We start from the raw sequence: 16,988 nt of genomic DNA, 5'->3' as shown, positions 1-16,988 counted from the left end.
CCATGCCCACCCCATGCCCCCAGCCCCCCTTCTCTTCCTTCCATGCCTGCCCCACACCCCTAGCCCCCCACTTCCTTCCATACCCACCCACACCCCCTTCTCTTCCTTCCATGCCCACCCCACGCCCCCCTTCCTTCCATGCCCACCCCACAGCCCCAGCCCCCCTTTTCTTCCTTCCATGCCCACCCCACGCCCCCCTCTTCCTTCCATGCCCGCCCCCCATCTGGCCTTGGGGGGCCCGTGGGGTAGCAGGGCCGGCCAGGCAGCCTCTCTGGGTGCGCAGAGCCCGCCCCGGCCGGGAAGCGCTGCCCCCGCCTGCTACAGGCCCCAGGCCCGTTGCCCGGGGTGGGAGTTTTGCCACTAGCTCTAGTGGGGACAGGATCGGGCCCGCCTGGAGCCGGGCCGCGGCCCCGAACCCCGGTCCCCGGCCACTGCGCTGAGCTCATGGTACAGAAATACACGCCCCCCCCCCCCCCCGGAGATGGTTTGCGTCGCGCGCGTAGCCCTCCCCCCCTCCCCACTGGAGGAGATGGTACGTTCCGCTGCACAGCCCTCCCTCCCGACGTCCGTTCGCGGCTGGGGCAGGAGCTGCTGGCGAGCGGGGCGCGCGCGAGTGGGTGCCGCGAGCCGAGCCCCCAGCTGCAGCGGCCGAGCGCTGCGTCCGGCTGGCCCCGGCCCCGCCCGGGGGGCATGACTCTGTTCGGCAGCGAGGACGGGTGCTGGAGATGTGAGTACGGCCCGGCCCGGCCCTGGCGCGGGGCGGTGCGCGCCGCCCGGTCCCCCGAGACAAGATGGCAAACGCAGAGCAGCGCGGGGAGCGCGGAGCGCGGCCCTGGGGCGCCCCCCCCGCGGGGCTGGGCCGTTCGGGGCGGGGGGGGCGCTGCTGACGCAGGGACACGGGCGGGCTAGCGAGGCCCGGCCGGCGGGAGGGCGAGCGCAGTGTGACTCCGGCGCTGGAGCAGTTGGCAGCCAAGCCAAGGGGGGGGCCGCGGCCGCTTCCACCGCCGGCGTCGGTTCCCGTCCGATGCCTCTGGATGGAGGCGGAGGGGGTCTGGGCCGCGAACAGGCCCGAGGGGAAGCCGGTCGCCCGCTGGGCCACCAGGTCTAGTGGCACTTGGTTCCTTGCCCGCGGGAGGAACTCTTTCACAGGCAGAAGGGATCCCATTGCCTGGGAGAGTCCAGTCGGCCTGAGCTGAGGAAATCCACTCTCAGCATTGGCTGCCATTCGCCTGGGGCTGGGCCATCTTGGGGCACCTCGGCCTCCAGGTCTGCCCTGATTCCTTGAAGTCCCAGGGCAGACTGCCCACGAAGGAATCCGAGGAGGCCGGGTCAGAGATTGAGACACCAAGAAAGGAGGTGCTCTGGAAGGAGCTGGTAAATTAAGGAGCAGCAAGTCCCCAGGACTGCAGGGTATCCCCAAGAGTTCTGGAGGAATAAAGTGGCTGAACTGCTAATAAAATGTGCCATCTCTTATTAATACCCGTTACTGGACTGGAGCACTGAAGGGGAGCAAATGTTGTACCTGCAAAAGGTGGTGGGGCGATTTTGGGAATTGCAGAGCAGCGAGCCTTACTTCTGTAACTGGTTGAAATAATAATTAAAATAGAATGGTAAAACACCTAAATTAACATGAGATGATAGGGATCAATCTGCATTGGCGTCTGCAAAGGAATATCATGCCTCTGCTTCCTATTAGAATTCAGCAAAAAGGAGAACAGCTGACATGATTTATTTGGAGTTTTAAAAAGCTTTTGACAAAGTCCTTCACGACAGGCAACTAAGGAAACTGGAGTCCGAAATAAGGAATTAACATGGATCAAAAACTGGCTAAGTGACAGAAAAACAAGGAGCAGGATTATTTTCAACATGGCAAAAGGTTAACGAGGTTCTGTACTGTGACCACAGTTTTTAATGTATTAATCAATGATCTGGAAAAGGAGGTGAGGTAGCAAAAATTTGCAGGTGACACAGGATCATTTAGAACAGGAGTACTTGGGGCACCTTAGAGACTAACACATTTAGTTGAGCATAAGCTTTCATGGGCTACAGCCCACTTCATCGGATGCATAGAATGGAACATATAGTAAGAAATATATATACACATACAGAGAACATGAAAAGGTGGAAGTTGCCATACCAACTGTAAGAGGCTAATTAATTAAGATGAGGTTAGTCATTTAGGTTAGTTAAGACTAGAGAAGACCCTGAGGAACTTCAGAGGGACCCCGTTAAGCTAGGTGAATGGGCAGCATGGTGGGAAGTGATATTCCATGTTGAGAAATGCAAGGCAATGCACATGGAAGAAATAATTTGAACTACTCCTACACCTTGTTGTGTTCTAAATTAACTGTAATGACTCAAGAAAAAGTCCCGGATGTCACTCAGTGAAAGTTGGCAGCAATAGTCAAAAAACCAAAATGTTAGAGTGCTTAAAGAACTGAATGGGTAATAATAAAAATATTATAATGCCATTTTATAAATCAGTGGTCTGGCTTCACCAGCAATACTGTATTCAGTTCTGGCCACTTCATCGCCAGAAGGATATAGCAATAATTGATGGGTTTCAAAGATGGGTGACAAAAATAATTGGTGAGGGAAGACTTCTGTATGTGGCAAGATTGAAGAGATGGGGTCTGTTTAGTTTAGGGGAGGGCTGTGTGGAATACAAAGCATCAAGGAATACAAAATAATGAGTGGTCGAGAGCAGTGGTCTCCAAACTTTTTTGATTGTGCACCCCTATCAGTAAAAAAATTTTGAGCACGAACCCCCTGCTGCACCGGCTCTACCATTTTTGCCAAAGCGCAAAAAAAAAAAAGGTCCTCCTGCAGCGCACCCCCAAGGATCCTCTTGTGCACCCCACTTTGGAGACCACTGGTCTAGAAAAGGGAGATCAGGAACTCCTGTTCACCCTCTCTGATTACTAGAACAAAGGGATGGTCAAATTGAAAGACATCAAATGTAAAACTGTTAAAAGGAAATTCATTATACAAAGCATAATTCGGCTGTGGAACTCGCTGTCACAAGATATTGATGAAGCTAAGGGTCTAAGACAGAATGGACATTTATATTGATAATGAGGACGTCTATAGCTCCTTCAGAAAGGATATTAACACCAATATTTTTAGATAGAATGTGAACACTCCTTCAGGGTACAAGCCAACTATGAAAGGATTTTGGGAAGACCCTTCCCCTAGGGGCAGGTTATTCCATTATTGTCCACTAGGGGGTTTCTTGCACATCCTTCTGAAACATGTGATGCTGGCCACGGTCCGAGGATGGATCTCTGAGGCCCTGATCTGGTGTGGGAATTCCTACATTCTGTTGATTGATGGTCTGTTGGAGTTTGCAGGCTGTTTGATAGTAGCTTAGACTGAAGCCCTATCTGAACTAGCATAAAGCAATGTTAGTGACACTGTATTGCAGAGGCACTCGTACTACAGTGATGGGGGTCATAGAATCATAGAATATCAGGGTTGGAAGGGACCTCAGGAGGTCATCTAGTCCCACCCCCTGCTCAAAGCAGGACCAACCCCAACTAAATCATCCCCGCCAAGGCTTTGTCAAGCCTGCCCTTAAAAACCTCTAAGGAAGGAGATTCCACCACCTCCTTAGGTAACCCATTCCAGTGCTTCACCACCCTCCTAGTGAAAAAGTTTTTCCTAATATCCAACCTAGACCTCCCCCACTGCAACTTGAGACCATTACTCCTTGTTCTGTCATCTGCCACCACTGAGAACAGTTTAGATCCATCCTCTGTGGAACCCCCCTTCAGGTAGTTGAAAGCAGCTATCAAATCCCCCCTCACTCTTCTCTTCTGCAGACTAAATAATCCCAGTTCCCTCAGCCTCTTCTCATAAGTCATGTGCCTCAGCCCCCTGATCATTTTCATTGCCCTCCACTGGACTCTCCAATTTGTCCACATCCTTTCTGTAGTGGGGGCCCCAAAACTGGACGCAATACTCCAGATGTGGCCTCATCAGTGCCGAATAGAGGGGAATAATAATAGTTACATAAGTACCTTAGATAGAGAACATGGTTTGTTGTCTTGCTGGTTCTTACAAAAGCTCATCAAGACTGCATTTGACAGAACCATTTTGTAGTGTCATCACACAGTACACCCTACAGTCAGGGTTGTGCCAGCACATTATGGGGCTCCTGAGACACCTCTTCCATAGTGGCCAGCTGGAAGCTGGAGTTTTGGGATAAATCCTAAATGTAAGGCACTGCTTCATTGTGGGATGGAGTTAGGAGGACTGGCTAAAGTAGTGCAGCTGCATGACTTGTGGCTTCCCAACCACACTGGGGAGAAATTGTTGTAGGCTACACAGGTTCAACTGGACCTGAGCTAAAGACCTCATCCTTCCCCCCCCTTACAACCTGGGCTTGCAAAATGATGGGGACAGTTTCTGTGTCTGCACTCTGTGTTCTTTCCATATGGTGGTTTGGTGCAAAACCTTTTCACTTGATATTATTTGAAGTACTGGTGCAGGCTGGTCTAGGTCCATCCATAAGTAAAACCCCTCCCCATCAACGAAAGGGGAGAAATCACGAAGTCCAGCCTCCAGTTGATTACAGGGGACAACAAAGGAGAAAACAGGAATGGGAGTGAGGTCAAAGTTTGAAAATCAGGGAACCAGAGTGGGACACCAAGCAGAGAATCTCGGAAAGCGCCCCCCCCCCCCCCCCCAAAGGTGTCCAAGGAACTAGAGGACACGGCCCAGAGGAATTCTGCATAAAGATATGAGCAACAAGGGACTGGAAATGGGCCCCACCATAGCAGATCACCCCCCCACACACACACACACACACTCCCTATGTAGCTTCCTTCTCCTGGAGTGGTTGATGGAAACTGACCAATGCCAGGAGGAAGGGAGCCAGGATAATCTTGATAGGGAGTTCCAAAGGCTGGCTTCTATTATAATTATTTAGTTAAAGATCCAGCAGGCTCCAGCATGCTTCTTGGGACACTACGCCCTCACATACCCCAGAAATGTAGGCTGTGCTCTCACAAAACGGGCCCAAAGATCAGTAGCATGGCAGCCCTGGGGTGCATTGTGCTCAGGAGTGCCAAGCCAGGCAGGCCTAGTTTGGGGTTCGTTCTTCCTTTCACAGATGGATTCGAGAAGCTATTTTAATTGGCAAGGCATCGACAGTAAAAAGCGCCCCTCCTTCCATTCCTTCTCCAGCAAGTGGGGTGGCATGCTCCTAGCTGGACTGCAGCATCACCAGGGCCAGGTGGGGGGAGAGGATCTTAGTCTCCCTCCCTTCTTGGGAGGCAGCGATGCTCAGATGGGTCAGGACTGGAGACTTCTTAGGCTCTAGTCACTCCCTGGAGCCAGGTCTTGCTCCCAACTCTGTCCAAGCTCTGGGAGTGGGTAGCTGTGCCCATCCACTGGCCTTGCACTGGGCGGATGTTGCTAGCACCTCAGTTAGGGTCTGGCCTTGTAGGGGAGTCCCCGCCCAGCAGGGTGAAAGCCTGTTTCCATCATCTGGGAGCAATGCAGTTTGAAAGCCCCAGTGTGGTCAGGGATTCAGTTAGCTGTCATTGCACGTGGGGCCTGTGGGGAAGCTGCAGGGTGGAGGTTTCGCTCCACATGTGGTTAGCCAGAGATGGAAGGTAAGCAGAGAAATCACTGAAGGCTCCAAGAGGACGAAAACATGGTTTCCTGAGTTCCCTCCTAGGGGTCTCTACAGAGGGAGCTCTCAGCTTGGATCTCCTTGGGGGTTTCTTGTCTTCAGTATTTATCATATTGGCTTCTACAAACCCTCGTACAAATCCAGGAATTCAAAGGCCTGCCACTTCCCTTCAGACTCTTCCACTTGCACCCCAAGTCACCCATTAGATCCATATGACCATCCACCCTTTGTCTCTGTAAATCTGCCTCCCACTTCTGCTGGTCTGCATGGCTCCTCAATATCCTGATCATCTCAGTACCTGACTGTCACCCACCCCATGGCCCCACCCTATCACCTCAGTACTTCACTACTACCCCTCCCCCCGATAGCCCCATCACCTCAGTACCAGACTGCCACCTGCCCCATGGCACCTCAGTGCCCCCCAATTACCTCAGTACTTACTGACACCTGCCCCATGACCCCCTCAGTGCCCCCATCACCTCAGTACCTGACTGTCACCCGCCCCATGGCCCTTCAGTGCCCCCATCACCTCAGTACCTGACTCCACCCTCCCCGTGGCCACACCCCCATCACCTCAGTACCTGACTGCCAAAATTAGATATATTTAGAGGTTAGTAAAGTATTTGCCACAGTGACTCACAAAAATCATACTCTTAAAATTGATTCAGATTGGCTTTGATATGGATATTACATGGGCTAAAAAATTATTATTAAACCCTAAACAAAGGGCATTGAAAAGGAGCAGTTGAAATTGCAGGTGGAGAGGTGGGGATCCAGGTGGATAGGGGTTGGAAGAAGGTAAACGTCATATTAGTGAAACGTGCCAGAGTCTGCCAGTCCATGGGATAGAGTAAGATTCAACAGAAGAGTGGTTGAATCTGGCCTTAAATTTGCAGATGACACTAAATTGGGATAGTTGCCTACAGCAGAGGGGATAGAAATAATACTGGTGAATTGAGAGAAACTGGAAATATGGGCAGAAAATAAAATGCGATTCCTCTTGGAATAAAATGCACAGTGATTTGGAGACAATATCATCCGATTTACAGATTTTCAAGGGAAGAGTGAAACCTGGAGGGCAGTGATGCTGAAAGAGACTGACAGGTGACAGTAGAGGGCAAATTAGACATGGATGTGCAGTGTGATGTGGCAACAATGCTCTTTTGGACAGAGACCTCACATCGCGGACAAGGCATGAATAGTCCCAATCTGCTTGAGGCACCTGGAATAGGGTGTTCGGTTCTGGACACCTCGTTCCCAGAAGAGAGAGTGAAACTGGAAGGGATTCAGAGAAGAGCAGCGGAATGATGACAAACTGGTCGTAGAGGAGCTGAATAGATAGCACGGCTAAGGTGGGGACATGACAACAGCCTGCAACTATGGAGCCTGTAAACACCAAGAAGGAGGAAGAAATAATACCGGTGAATTGAGAGAAACTGGAAATATGGGCAGAAAATAAAATGCGATTCCTCTTGGAATAAAATGCACAGTGATTTGGGGACAATATCATCCGATTTACAGATTTTCAAGGGAAGAGTGAAACCTGGTACAAGGCGGTGCAGATAGGAGCAGTGGGATGGAGTGATAATGTGTAGTGCAGGTTTCCTAGTGCTGGAAGGAACCTATTGCTTGGGCACAATTCAAGCTAGATGGGACAAAGCCCTGGAGAATATATTCTAGGGGACGATCCTGCACTGGCAGGGAAAGGGGCTTGATGACCCAGGAAACGGGCCTGAACCAAACACTCCAAACCTTGGATCCAGATCCCTGTTTCCACATCTGGCCCTTCCCCTCTCTCGTGCTGAGCCTAGCATCCAGAACTTCGGCTGTGAATCTCGTATCTTGGGGCCATCCGTGTTTCTTATTATTCTGAGGCATAAAGGCCATCTCAGACACCCAGTCCCCACCCCAACACTTTATTGCCTTGCTGCTGTTATGTATGTTACCGTGTTGCCTAGAGGCCCAGAGGCGCTATTGCTGTCAAGACACATAGTGAGACGCAGTCCTTGCCCCAAAAAGCATACAGTCTAAATAGACAAGGTAGAGGGGCCATGACTTGCCAAAGGTGACAAAGATCTGGGAATAGAACCTAATTCTCCTGAATCCCAATCCCGTGCTCTACCCATTAGACCACACTGCCTGCCAGCATGGCCTTGCTGGAGTGAGAGTCTGGGAGCAGCATCACTGCAAGGCAGTGGCAATGTGAAAGGTCTCCCAAGTATGCAGGCACATGAGTGGGAATATCTTGGGATGGTTTCCCTCCCGCACCCCATTCCTTCTTAGCTGTGCCAGGCCATCTCTGCAGAGTCTGTCGCAGCTGAGGCATCTGTTGTTTGCCTGGGAACACCTATCAGCATTTCATGAATACTAATTCAGCTGGTACTTGGGCTCCGAGAGAAGTGTTCCAGAACATGGGGCCCCGGGGATTACTGCAAACAAGAGGAGGCCGTGTTCATTGCACAGGTGATGATGTGCAGACGTGTAACGGGTGCCAATGGAGCGCCATGGAGAGAGGAGAGGCTGTCGGAGCAGTCCAGACCCTTCCAAGGCACTGGCAACCAACATACTAGTGGAGTCCTAATGGTAACTAAAGACTCGCTGTCAAGATAAAGAACTGACAGCAACAGGAAGTGCATCTGCTTGGCTGGGGTGCTGCCTGGAATTCCACAGCTCTCAATGTCCCGTCGCAGCACGTACTGGGTGTTGTATGGGCCCATCTCAGCCATTCCTGAATCCTGCTCTGGATCTCTGTGGGGGGACAGAGTAATGGTGGAGCCAGGATGATCTGCGGTTGCATGGCGTACCGTCACTACTCTTTGGATGCAGCAGCAAAGATACTCGGGTGATGAGTGCAGTCGGTACCAAGATAGATTTCCAGTCCGGGTGCTGGGATGTGCAAACGTGGATGGAAAGCAGGAGCTACGCTGATGGGAATGGTGAGCTCTTAGTCTGGGCTTTTGCTCCTACTGCATGTAACTCCCGCAGGTCTTATGCGCAAAGCATGCTCCTGGGGAGGCTCCTTCACTCATTCTCTCCACGTGGGAAGGCAGAGGAGCTTTCACCTCCATCCCCCATACTATTTCCTACCAGCTCTGAGCCTCTGCACCCCTGACACTGAGCTCTGAGACTCCCCAGCACTGGCACACGGGGTAGGGGACAGCGACGGTCCATGGCAGCTTTGGCTCTGGTGGTGGGATCGGTGGATAATGGTCTTGCTTGAAAGGTTGTTGCATCCTCCCCAAGCTGCACTGGGCCCTAGTTCCCCCTTTGGCAGGACCATCACTAAAGGGGCTTTCCTTCTCCTGGGCTGGGAGAACATCAGTGTCCCGCACTGAAAGGCAGCAGGTATCAGCTGTTTGTGACGTCCAGCTGAGTTACATCTTGCCAGACTGGCTTGGCCTTGTATTCTTCTGCAAATTTTGTTTCCCGACAGCCTTTGGACCCAGTCAGCACAGTTCACACTCAGCTGTAGGCACACCAGGCGGGGTGGTTTGTTCAGCTGGTGACACTGGATGCAGACAGGGTTAATGCACCGTGTTCTCTACCTGGGCTGACCCGTGCAGTTCTTAAGCCAGGTCAAACATTCTCTGTCCTGATCCAGCGCAACTTCACTGAACCTGGGCTCAAGCCCTGTGTGACTGGGGCCATATTATTATTGGTACTGCAGCAGCATCGACTCTCCAGCCGAGAGCTGGTCCCCATTGTGCTGGCCTCGGTACATATACTAACAAAGAGACTGTCCCTGCCCCAAAGAGCTCACAGGCTAAATAGACGGCGGAGGGACAGCAGCTTGCTGAAGGTCACACAGTAGGTCCGTGGTAGAGGCCTCCTAAGTCTCCCACTAATGCCTTATCTACTGATCCATGCTGCTGCTAATAAATACGAGGCTTGAATCCATGACCCTGAGATTAAGAGTTTCATGCTCACCCAGTGAAGCCACCAAGCAAGGATGGCATCAGTCGCAAGAAGTCATTTGCTGCCCTGGCAGTGGGCCCAGCAGCTGCTTCTAGTGGAGCAGATGGGGCGGGCTCCTCCCATCTGTTCATTCACCGGGAGCAAAGAGAAGAGCGAGGGCAGGATTCCTGTGCCCACCTGGAATGGACTTTGGACGCAGCTCCTGCCATGAGAAGAACCAGGACTGGATGTCAGTGGGCTACAAGGCCAAGTGCACCCCCTCACGTGGCTGTTTGCCTGCAGCAATAGAGGAACCTTAACTGTGGTTCTGGGACTATGTAACTTCTGCCCTTGGAAGCTGGGAATCCCCATCTGCAGAGAGGCTGCCTCACACGGGGGTGCCCTAGTCTGTTGAAGGCCCTTTCTAAAGCAGGCCACCAGCCTGGGCCATGTCTGGCAGTGGCCAGGGTACCTCCTGGGGTAAGAAGAAAGGACTGAAATGAAGCTCTCAGAGTAAGTGCAAAGAAAGTGCATTTGTGCCAATGGGAACATAGGGCCCCGGAGTACACGGAGACTGAGACACGAGTAATTGATTCCCCGGGGGCAACATTTCTGATGTTCAGATTGCCTTGTCTTTCACTGTTCACCCACCGGGCTTTTTATAAACCCTCTGGAGACTCCAGAAACACAGCAGCTGCAAGCCCCGTGTGCTAAAGTTTAGCGACCTGCTAGCGCTCGCTCCCCCTAGCTGTGTCCGTGACCATGTGCAGGTGCTGGTGCCTCTCCCCTGAGAGGTTACAGGGACCACACCGGCAGGGGCACTGGCTCAGCAGCCTGCAGACCAGTCCCGGATTGCCATAGCTGCACCCCCTGCTCTGAAGCAGAGGTGAAGGGGCAGGCAGCTCCTCACAGGGTAAATACTTTCCCGTCCTAGCAGGGCTTTTGTGTGGCTAGCAGCACCCTGGCCTGGAGATGTTCCTCAAAGTCCCAGAATAGAGTCCATCAGCACAACACAACGCTTCTGCTCTGACCTCTGCAGCCAGGCTTGGAGTGCTGCTTTTGTCCCCAACTGCTCTGCACCAAGCAGCCACCCCTGGCCAAAACTCAGCTTTCTTCAACTCTCCCTCTCTTTGGCCTCGAGAGGTCAGCAGGCAAAGCCCCTCTGCTGCTCTCCTGGCCACCGCTGGGTAGGACCTCCTGCCCTCTGCAGCTTCTGCCCTTACTTCCCCAGCAGCTCCCTCACCTCCCTTGGGTGAGAGAGATCAGTGGGTAACCAGCCTTCCCCTGCTGCTGCCGCTCTCTTTGTAAGACCCAGGTTCCTTCCCCTAAGGCCAGTTGGGCAGGAAGGAATCAGTCACAGGTGCACTGGATTTCTCTCTCTCTCTCTCTCTGTTTTCCCCCCACACACACACTTCTTAAAGGGGCCAGTCAGCCTGTGACAGCCATCAACTGTGGTGACAATGCAAATAATTACCTTGTGCCCTAAGGCTGTTTAAACCCCTGGGACAGAGACCCCTCCCAGCCTCACCTCCTGTGAACTTCACCCCTGGAGGTGAAGAAGTGCTGGCTACCCATGGGTAGGACTCAGGTGGCATCTTGGTGACAGGTAGGGTAACCATACATCCCGTTCTGGCCAGGACAGTCCCTTTTTTAAGCCCTGTCCCGACGGTCCTGACTTTTTTGGCAAAAGTGGGCATTTGTCCCGTTTGCTCTTGTCAGCTTGATCAGTTGGCAAGAGCAAACAGAACAAATGCTCACTTTCTAAAAAAAAGTGGGGTGTGGAGGAACGTGCCGGGGCAAGCAGCGATGCTAGCCCCACGCAGGGCGGGGAGGCAGGGCTCAGGTGAGGGCATGCAGGTCGTGGGCAGGGGGAAGGCAGGGCTCGGGTGAGTAGTGATGCCAGCCCCAGCCTTGCGCAAACAGTGATGCCAGTCCCGCATGGGGGGCTCAGGTGAGTGGCTCGGGAAAGGCTTGCGCTAGCCCCACGTTGTGTCCCGTTTTCCCTTTGGGAAATACGGTCACCCTAGACAGGGGGCGCTGTGACCAGCTTTTTGATGAGACCCAAAAGCAAGGTCCTGATCACTTGTGGTCATCAAAGATCCCGTGCCACTGGGATGTGAGTGGTGTTACACTGGCCAAACTCTAGTGTGGAGAATCTCATTCTGCCTCCTCCAGCCCCCCTGTCGTTGCACTTGGCTGTTGGTTTTCTCTTCACATCCTGTCCTTACTGTTTGTGTCGTCTGTCCAGCATCTAGCACAATGGGGTCCAGTTCCTGGACTGGGGTTCCTAGTTACTACCATAATATAGGGACTACCTCTAATAACGGGGCTCTGTCCAGGAACCTGTACCCCAGGCCTGACCAAGAGGGACCATGTACAGACAGGCCATCAGCCATGTTCTGTAACTGAGTTAAAGCCCTGCTCATGCAGAATGTGAGCATCAGGCATCACGGGAGGTTGTGGCAGTCATTGGAGGATCTGGAAAGGAGGGTGCATAGGCGGTGTGGGTTAGTGGTGGTTATGGTGCCTTTGTACCTTCAGCACGTGGCAGTATTGTGTGTGGAGCATGCTAGTGGTTGGAACCAGTGACTAGGAGTTGGGACTCCTGTATTCAACTCATGGCTCTGATGCTAGTTTGCTTTTAGGCTAATGTGTTCAGAAGTGGCCTCTGATTTTGGGTGCGTAATATGAGCCTGGTGTTCCGACGGTTCAGGCACCCTGAGCTCCAGTTGAAGTCACGGGTACTGTGAGTGCTCAGCACCTCTGACAGTTGGCCCCACCTGATTTCAAGTCAGGCACCAAAAACTCTCCCCCGCCAATCAGAGGCTGTTTTTCTAAATGTGGCCTCTAATATCCCTGTGCCTTGGATCCCGTCAGTAAAATAGGGATCGTGACTGGCCTGCTTGGGGATGGGGGGATGAGGGAGTCCCCGTGAAGTGCTTGGAAGTGTGACGTGCTAGAGCCGCCCTGGAGGTCATTCAGTCAGTCACCAGAATCGCTCCTCTGGTTCTCGCTGCTTGTGGTTCACGTTCAGAAAGGGGGGGGGGGGGGGGGGGCTTGAAAACAATAAGAAGATTCCAAAAGCGCCTAAGGGAGCGAGGGCCCAGCTCCACCAAGGCATTTAGGCACCTGAGCCCCATTGAAATCAGTGGAAGTTAGGCGCCTAGGTGGTCCCTGAGAGCCAATGGGTGTTGGCTGCCAGCTCCCTGAGGTGTTTTTGGAACCCCCATGTTAAGGCAATAGACGTCTGTTTCTTCTCGTATCCCCCTTCCTTTCTGTCCCCGCTCCTAGCCCTGTCTCACTCCCCCTCTGTCTCTTCCCCTAGACTTGGACATGGCCAGAGAACCCAAGCCGAGCCGAGCCAGGCCTGGACAGAAGCGGCAGCATGGCGGCACCCTCTACCAGTGAGTCTGCGTGACACGTTGTGGTCTGTTGGGGGTGGGGGTGCTTGCTTCTGGGCCTGGGGATTATCCTCAATAGTGTCAGGAGAGCCTCGGCGGGTCTCTCTTGAGACAAGACCTCTGCCCCGATGGTCTCTCTTCTCCCACCATCCCTCCTCCCCATATCCCATCTTCTTCTGCTCTTCACTCAGCCAGGTCCTGCTCCCTCCAGGTTCTCCTCCCATAGCCCACAGGGCCCCCTGCACCCCACCACAGCCCAGCCCTTGGGTGGCAGGGCGTTCAACTCTCGCTCTCTGCTGGGCTCTGGATGACGTCTCTAGTCGAGCCACATGTGACTCCCAGAATGCCTTGCGTCCCACTGGGGGGTTGGAAGGAGTGGGTTGGCACCAGCTGAGATGGGGTGACCTGCTGACACGCTGTGATGGCTCTCAGCAATGGCACAAGGCCTGCTCTTGTGGGAACTCAGCCTCATGTTTTCAAACCTCAGATAAAGTGTCCGAATTACCCGTGATCCTCTACTACACCCACTGTATTGGCCTCGCTCTCTACTGGCCGGGGGTCTGAGTGACACAGACTCGCTTTGAGCTCACTGGGGAGCTGGTGCTTTGGGCGCCTTCATGTCCCAGCAGGGGCGGATTCCTTGTGGATGGTTTCCTCGCACCATTCTCCCTGGGTGGGGGGGGCGGTTTCCTCGCACCGTTCTCCCTGCGGTGGGGGGTGTGTGATTTCCTCGCACCATTCTCCCTGGGGGGGCGCGGGGGGAGTTTCCTCGCACCGTTCTCCCGGGGGGGTTCCTCGTACCGTTCTCCCCAGGCGGGGGGTGGGGTGGTGGTGGTTTCCTCGCACCGTTCTCTCCGGGCGGGGGCAGTTTCCTCGCACTGCTCTCCTGGGCCAGGGGTGGTTTCCTCGTCCGCTCTCCTGGGGGGGCCAGGGGCAAGGGTGGTTTCCTCGCACTGCTCTCCTGCGGGGGAGGGGCGGTTTCCTCGCACCACTCTCCATAGCTGTCAGAAGGCTGCATCTCAATGGAAACTAGGAGCTCTAAAGGTTAATCTGCTTTAGAAATAATATGTTGAAATTCACAGTCCCAGCCTTGAAGATGATTTCCTGGAGATGTTGGTCCCTCTGAGGAAACTGCCAGGATTGAACTGAGGAGCACAAGTGTTGCCAGACTGGGTCAGACCAAAGGCCCATCCAGCCCAGTGTCCTGTCTTCCGACAGTGGCCAATGCCGGGTGCCCCGAGGGAATGAACGGAACAGGGAATCATCAAGTGATCCATCCCCTGTCGCCCATTCCCAGCTTCTGGCAAACAGAGGCTAGGGACACCATCCCTGCCCATCCTGGCTAATAGCCATTAATCCTCCATGCATTTACCTAGTCGTTTTTTGAACCCTGTTATAGTCTTGGCCTTCACAACATCCTCTGGTAAGGAGTTCCACAGGTTGACTGTGCGTTGTTGTGAAAAAATACTTCCTTTTGTTTGTTTTCAACCTGCTGCCTATTAATTTCATTGGGTGGCCCCTAGTTCTTGTGTTATGGTAAGGAGTAATTAACACTTCCTTATTTACTTTCTCCACACTAGTCATGATTTTATGTTTATATTACCTCGCAACCTAAAGTTGGCCTCCAGGACCTCTCTCCTATCCTTCCCTATGTCATTGGTATCTACATGTACCACGACCATCGGCTCCTCCCCAGCACTACATATAAGTCTATCTAGATATCTCAAGAGATCTGCAGCTTTCGCACCCACCATCTTGTTCAGTACCCTGCCTCCCAAGGTGGCCAGCACCATATGGTGAAACCATAGCAAAGCGTCTACCTTTCCCTCCCATGTCCTTGGGCCTTATGCTGGAGGGGTGCAGAGGGCCCGACACCAAGAGCTGTTTGTAAGCCATTTCAAGAGCACTTCCGATATCTTGATCTAGAGTTCTCCATCTGAGTCTAGAGCAGTTCCAGATCACTCTAGACCGTCATGGATTTCTAGATCCAGGGCACTGCACCGCTGGGTCCATTTCACAGCTCCTGAGCTCCAGACTTTCAGACATTTGCCCATCTCTAGTGTAGAACTGCAAGTAAGGAAGAGGAGCTTTGATCCACCCTCAAGGCACAGCCTTGAGAACCAGCTCTTGGAAGGCCGTGCTAGTTTGGCTCCCAGCCACTTCAACTTGCCCATGTGTCTGGCTTAACCGTCTGCGGAGTCCACCCTGGACCCTGAGTTGTAATAGAATCTGCCATTGCTGCATCTCCCCACTCACACACACGCCCTCATTACTGGCAAGCCCCCAGGGATCTGGGGCCAGATCTTCCTCTGAATCTGTTGTGATGGGTTGGATCACAGAAACCCCCTTGGGAGCTGCCAACCGATGTACCAAGACTACCCCTGTTCTTATTTTCCCTGCCAGCTCAGGACTCCAGCACCCTGTCTTGCTGAGCCAGACTCTTCTGTCTGCTCCAACACAGACCCAGGGTCTGAATTACCTGCCCCAAAGCTGCAGGTTTACCTGAAAACAGCTCACAGAAGTGTGCTTGTCTTTAGCACTCAGATGCCCAACTCCCAATGGGGTCTAAACCCAAATAAATCTGTTTTACCCTGTATAAAGCTTATACAGGATAAACTCATAAATTGTTCACCCTCTATAACACTGATAGAGAGATATGCACAGTTGTTTGCTCCCCCAGGTATTAATACATACTCTGAGTTCATTAATAAGTAAAAAGTGATTTTATTAAATACAGAAAGTAGGATTTAAGTGGTTGCAAGTAGTAACACAGAACAAAGTAAGTCACCAAGCAAAATAAAATAAAATGTGCAAATCTATGTCTAATCAAACTGTATACAGATAATCTCACCCTCAGAGATGCTTCAGTAAGTTTTTTTTCCTCAGACTGGACACCTTCCAGGCCTGGGCACAATTCTTTCCCCTGGTACAGCTCTTGTTCCAGCTTAGGTGGTAGCTAGGGGATTCTTCATGATGCCTCCTCTCCCCTTTGTTCTGTTCCACCCTTTATATATCTTTTGCATAAGGCGGGAACCCTTTGTCCCTCTGGGTTTCCACCACCCCTCCCCAACTGGAAAAGCACCAGGTTAAAGATGGATTCCAGTTCAGGTGACATGATCACATGTCACTGCAAGACTTCATTACCCACTTGCCAGGACACACGTATACCGGGAGACTCACAGGCAAAACACAGCCATCTGCAGACAATGGTGCTGGTTAATGGGAGTTATCAAGATTCCAGACCACCATTAATGGCCCACACTTTGCATAATTACAAGAGGACCTCAGAGTTATATTTCATATTTCTAGTTTCAGATTCACGAGTGGTACATTCATACAAATAGGATGACCACACTCAGTAGATTATAAGCTTTGTAATGATACCTTACAAGAGACCTTTTGCATGAAGCATATTCCAGTTACATTATATTCACACTTATTATCATGTTTTTATAAAACCATATAGACTGCACAACGTCACATCTGTCAACTCCTCTTTTTATAAGGGGCTGAACAGGCATTCTCAGGCAGTGGGTAATTAGTTGGGGCTGGGACCCTTCTCTGCTCATGAGCCAGTCCATCCTTCCCACATTAGCATGGAGGTGGCATAACAGAGCCCCTGGGGCAGGACGCGAAAGCACAGACCTTGCCTTTTGCAACCATCACGGTTAACTGGAGCCGTAAGGGAAGGAAGGCAGCCTGGCTCGACTCCCCTGCAAGGAGACAGGCGAGTTGGGCAGCCGCTGACCTTGCCGAGTAAACGGCAGTAAGTCAGAGCTCTCCCTGAGGAGCAGGGCTGGGCTCCGGGGAAGGTAGCGTGTGGAGCAGGAGGGACACTGCCAGCTGGCCAGAGCTCTGTCTTGCTAGAGAGCGCTTGTGCATTGAGCTAACTGTTCTGTCAGTTGCCATGGGGATGGTGTCGCAGCCTGCTGGGATGAAGGCAAAGAGGGGACATCCCTGGCCACACGAGATCCATTGTTGCTGCTCGCCCCCCCCGCGGCTTATTGCTCAGCAGGCTGCGTCTGGGGCACCCCACTTTGAGGAGCACTGTCCTG

General features: G+C 52.6%; 1 protein-coding gene across 1 annotated transcript in view; it reads left to right on the top strand.

Moving 5' to 3' along the window:
* Positions 1-652: 652 nt before the first annotated feature.
* The window catches only part of LOC113406934 (heterogeneous nuclear ribonucleoprotein C-like), a 39,243-nt gene continuing 22,907 nt past the window's right edge, over positions 653-16,988 (top strand). Inside the window, exons 1-2 of the mRNA XM_026653847.1 lie at positions 653-727; positions 12,858-12,936. Of these exons, the coding sequence (XP_026509632.1) occupies positions 691-727; positions 12,858-12,936 (116 nt within the window). The 5' untranslated portion in view covers positions 653-690. The remainder of the gene's footprint in view (positions 728-12,857; positions 12,937-16,988) is intronic.

This window comes from Terrapene carolina, unplaced genomic scaffold (assembly GCF_002925995.2).
Source record: "Terrapene carolina triunguis isolate 2854851 unplaced genomic scaffold, T_m_triunguis-2.0 Scaffold166, whole genome shotgun sequence".
NCBI classification, from domain to species: Eukaryota; Metazoa; Chordata; order Testudines; family Emydidae; genus Terrapene; species Terrapene triunguis.
Note: the sequence above shows the minus strand (reverse complement) of the source record. Positions and strands in the feature narration are given on the sequence as shown.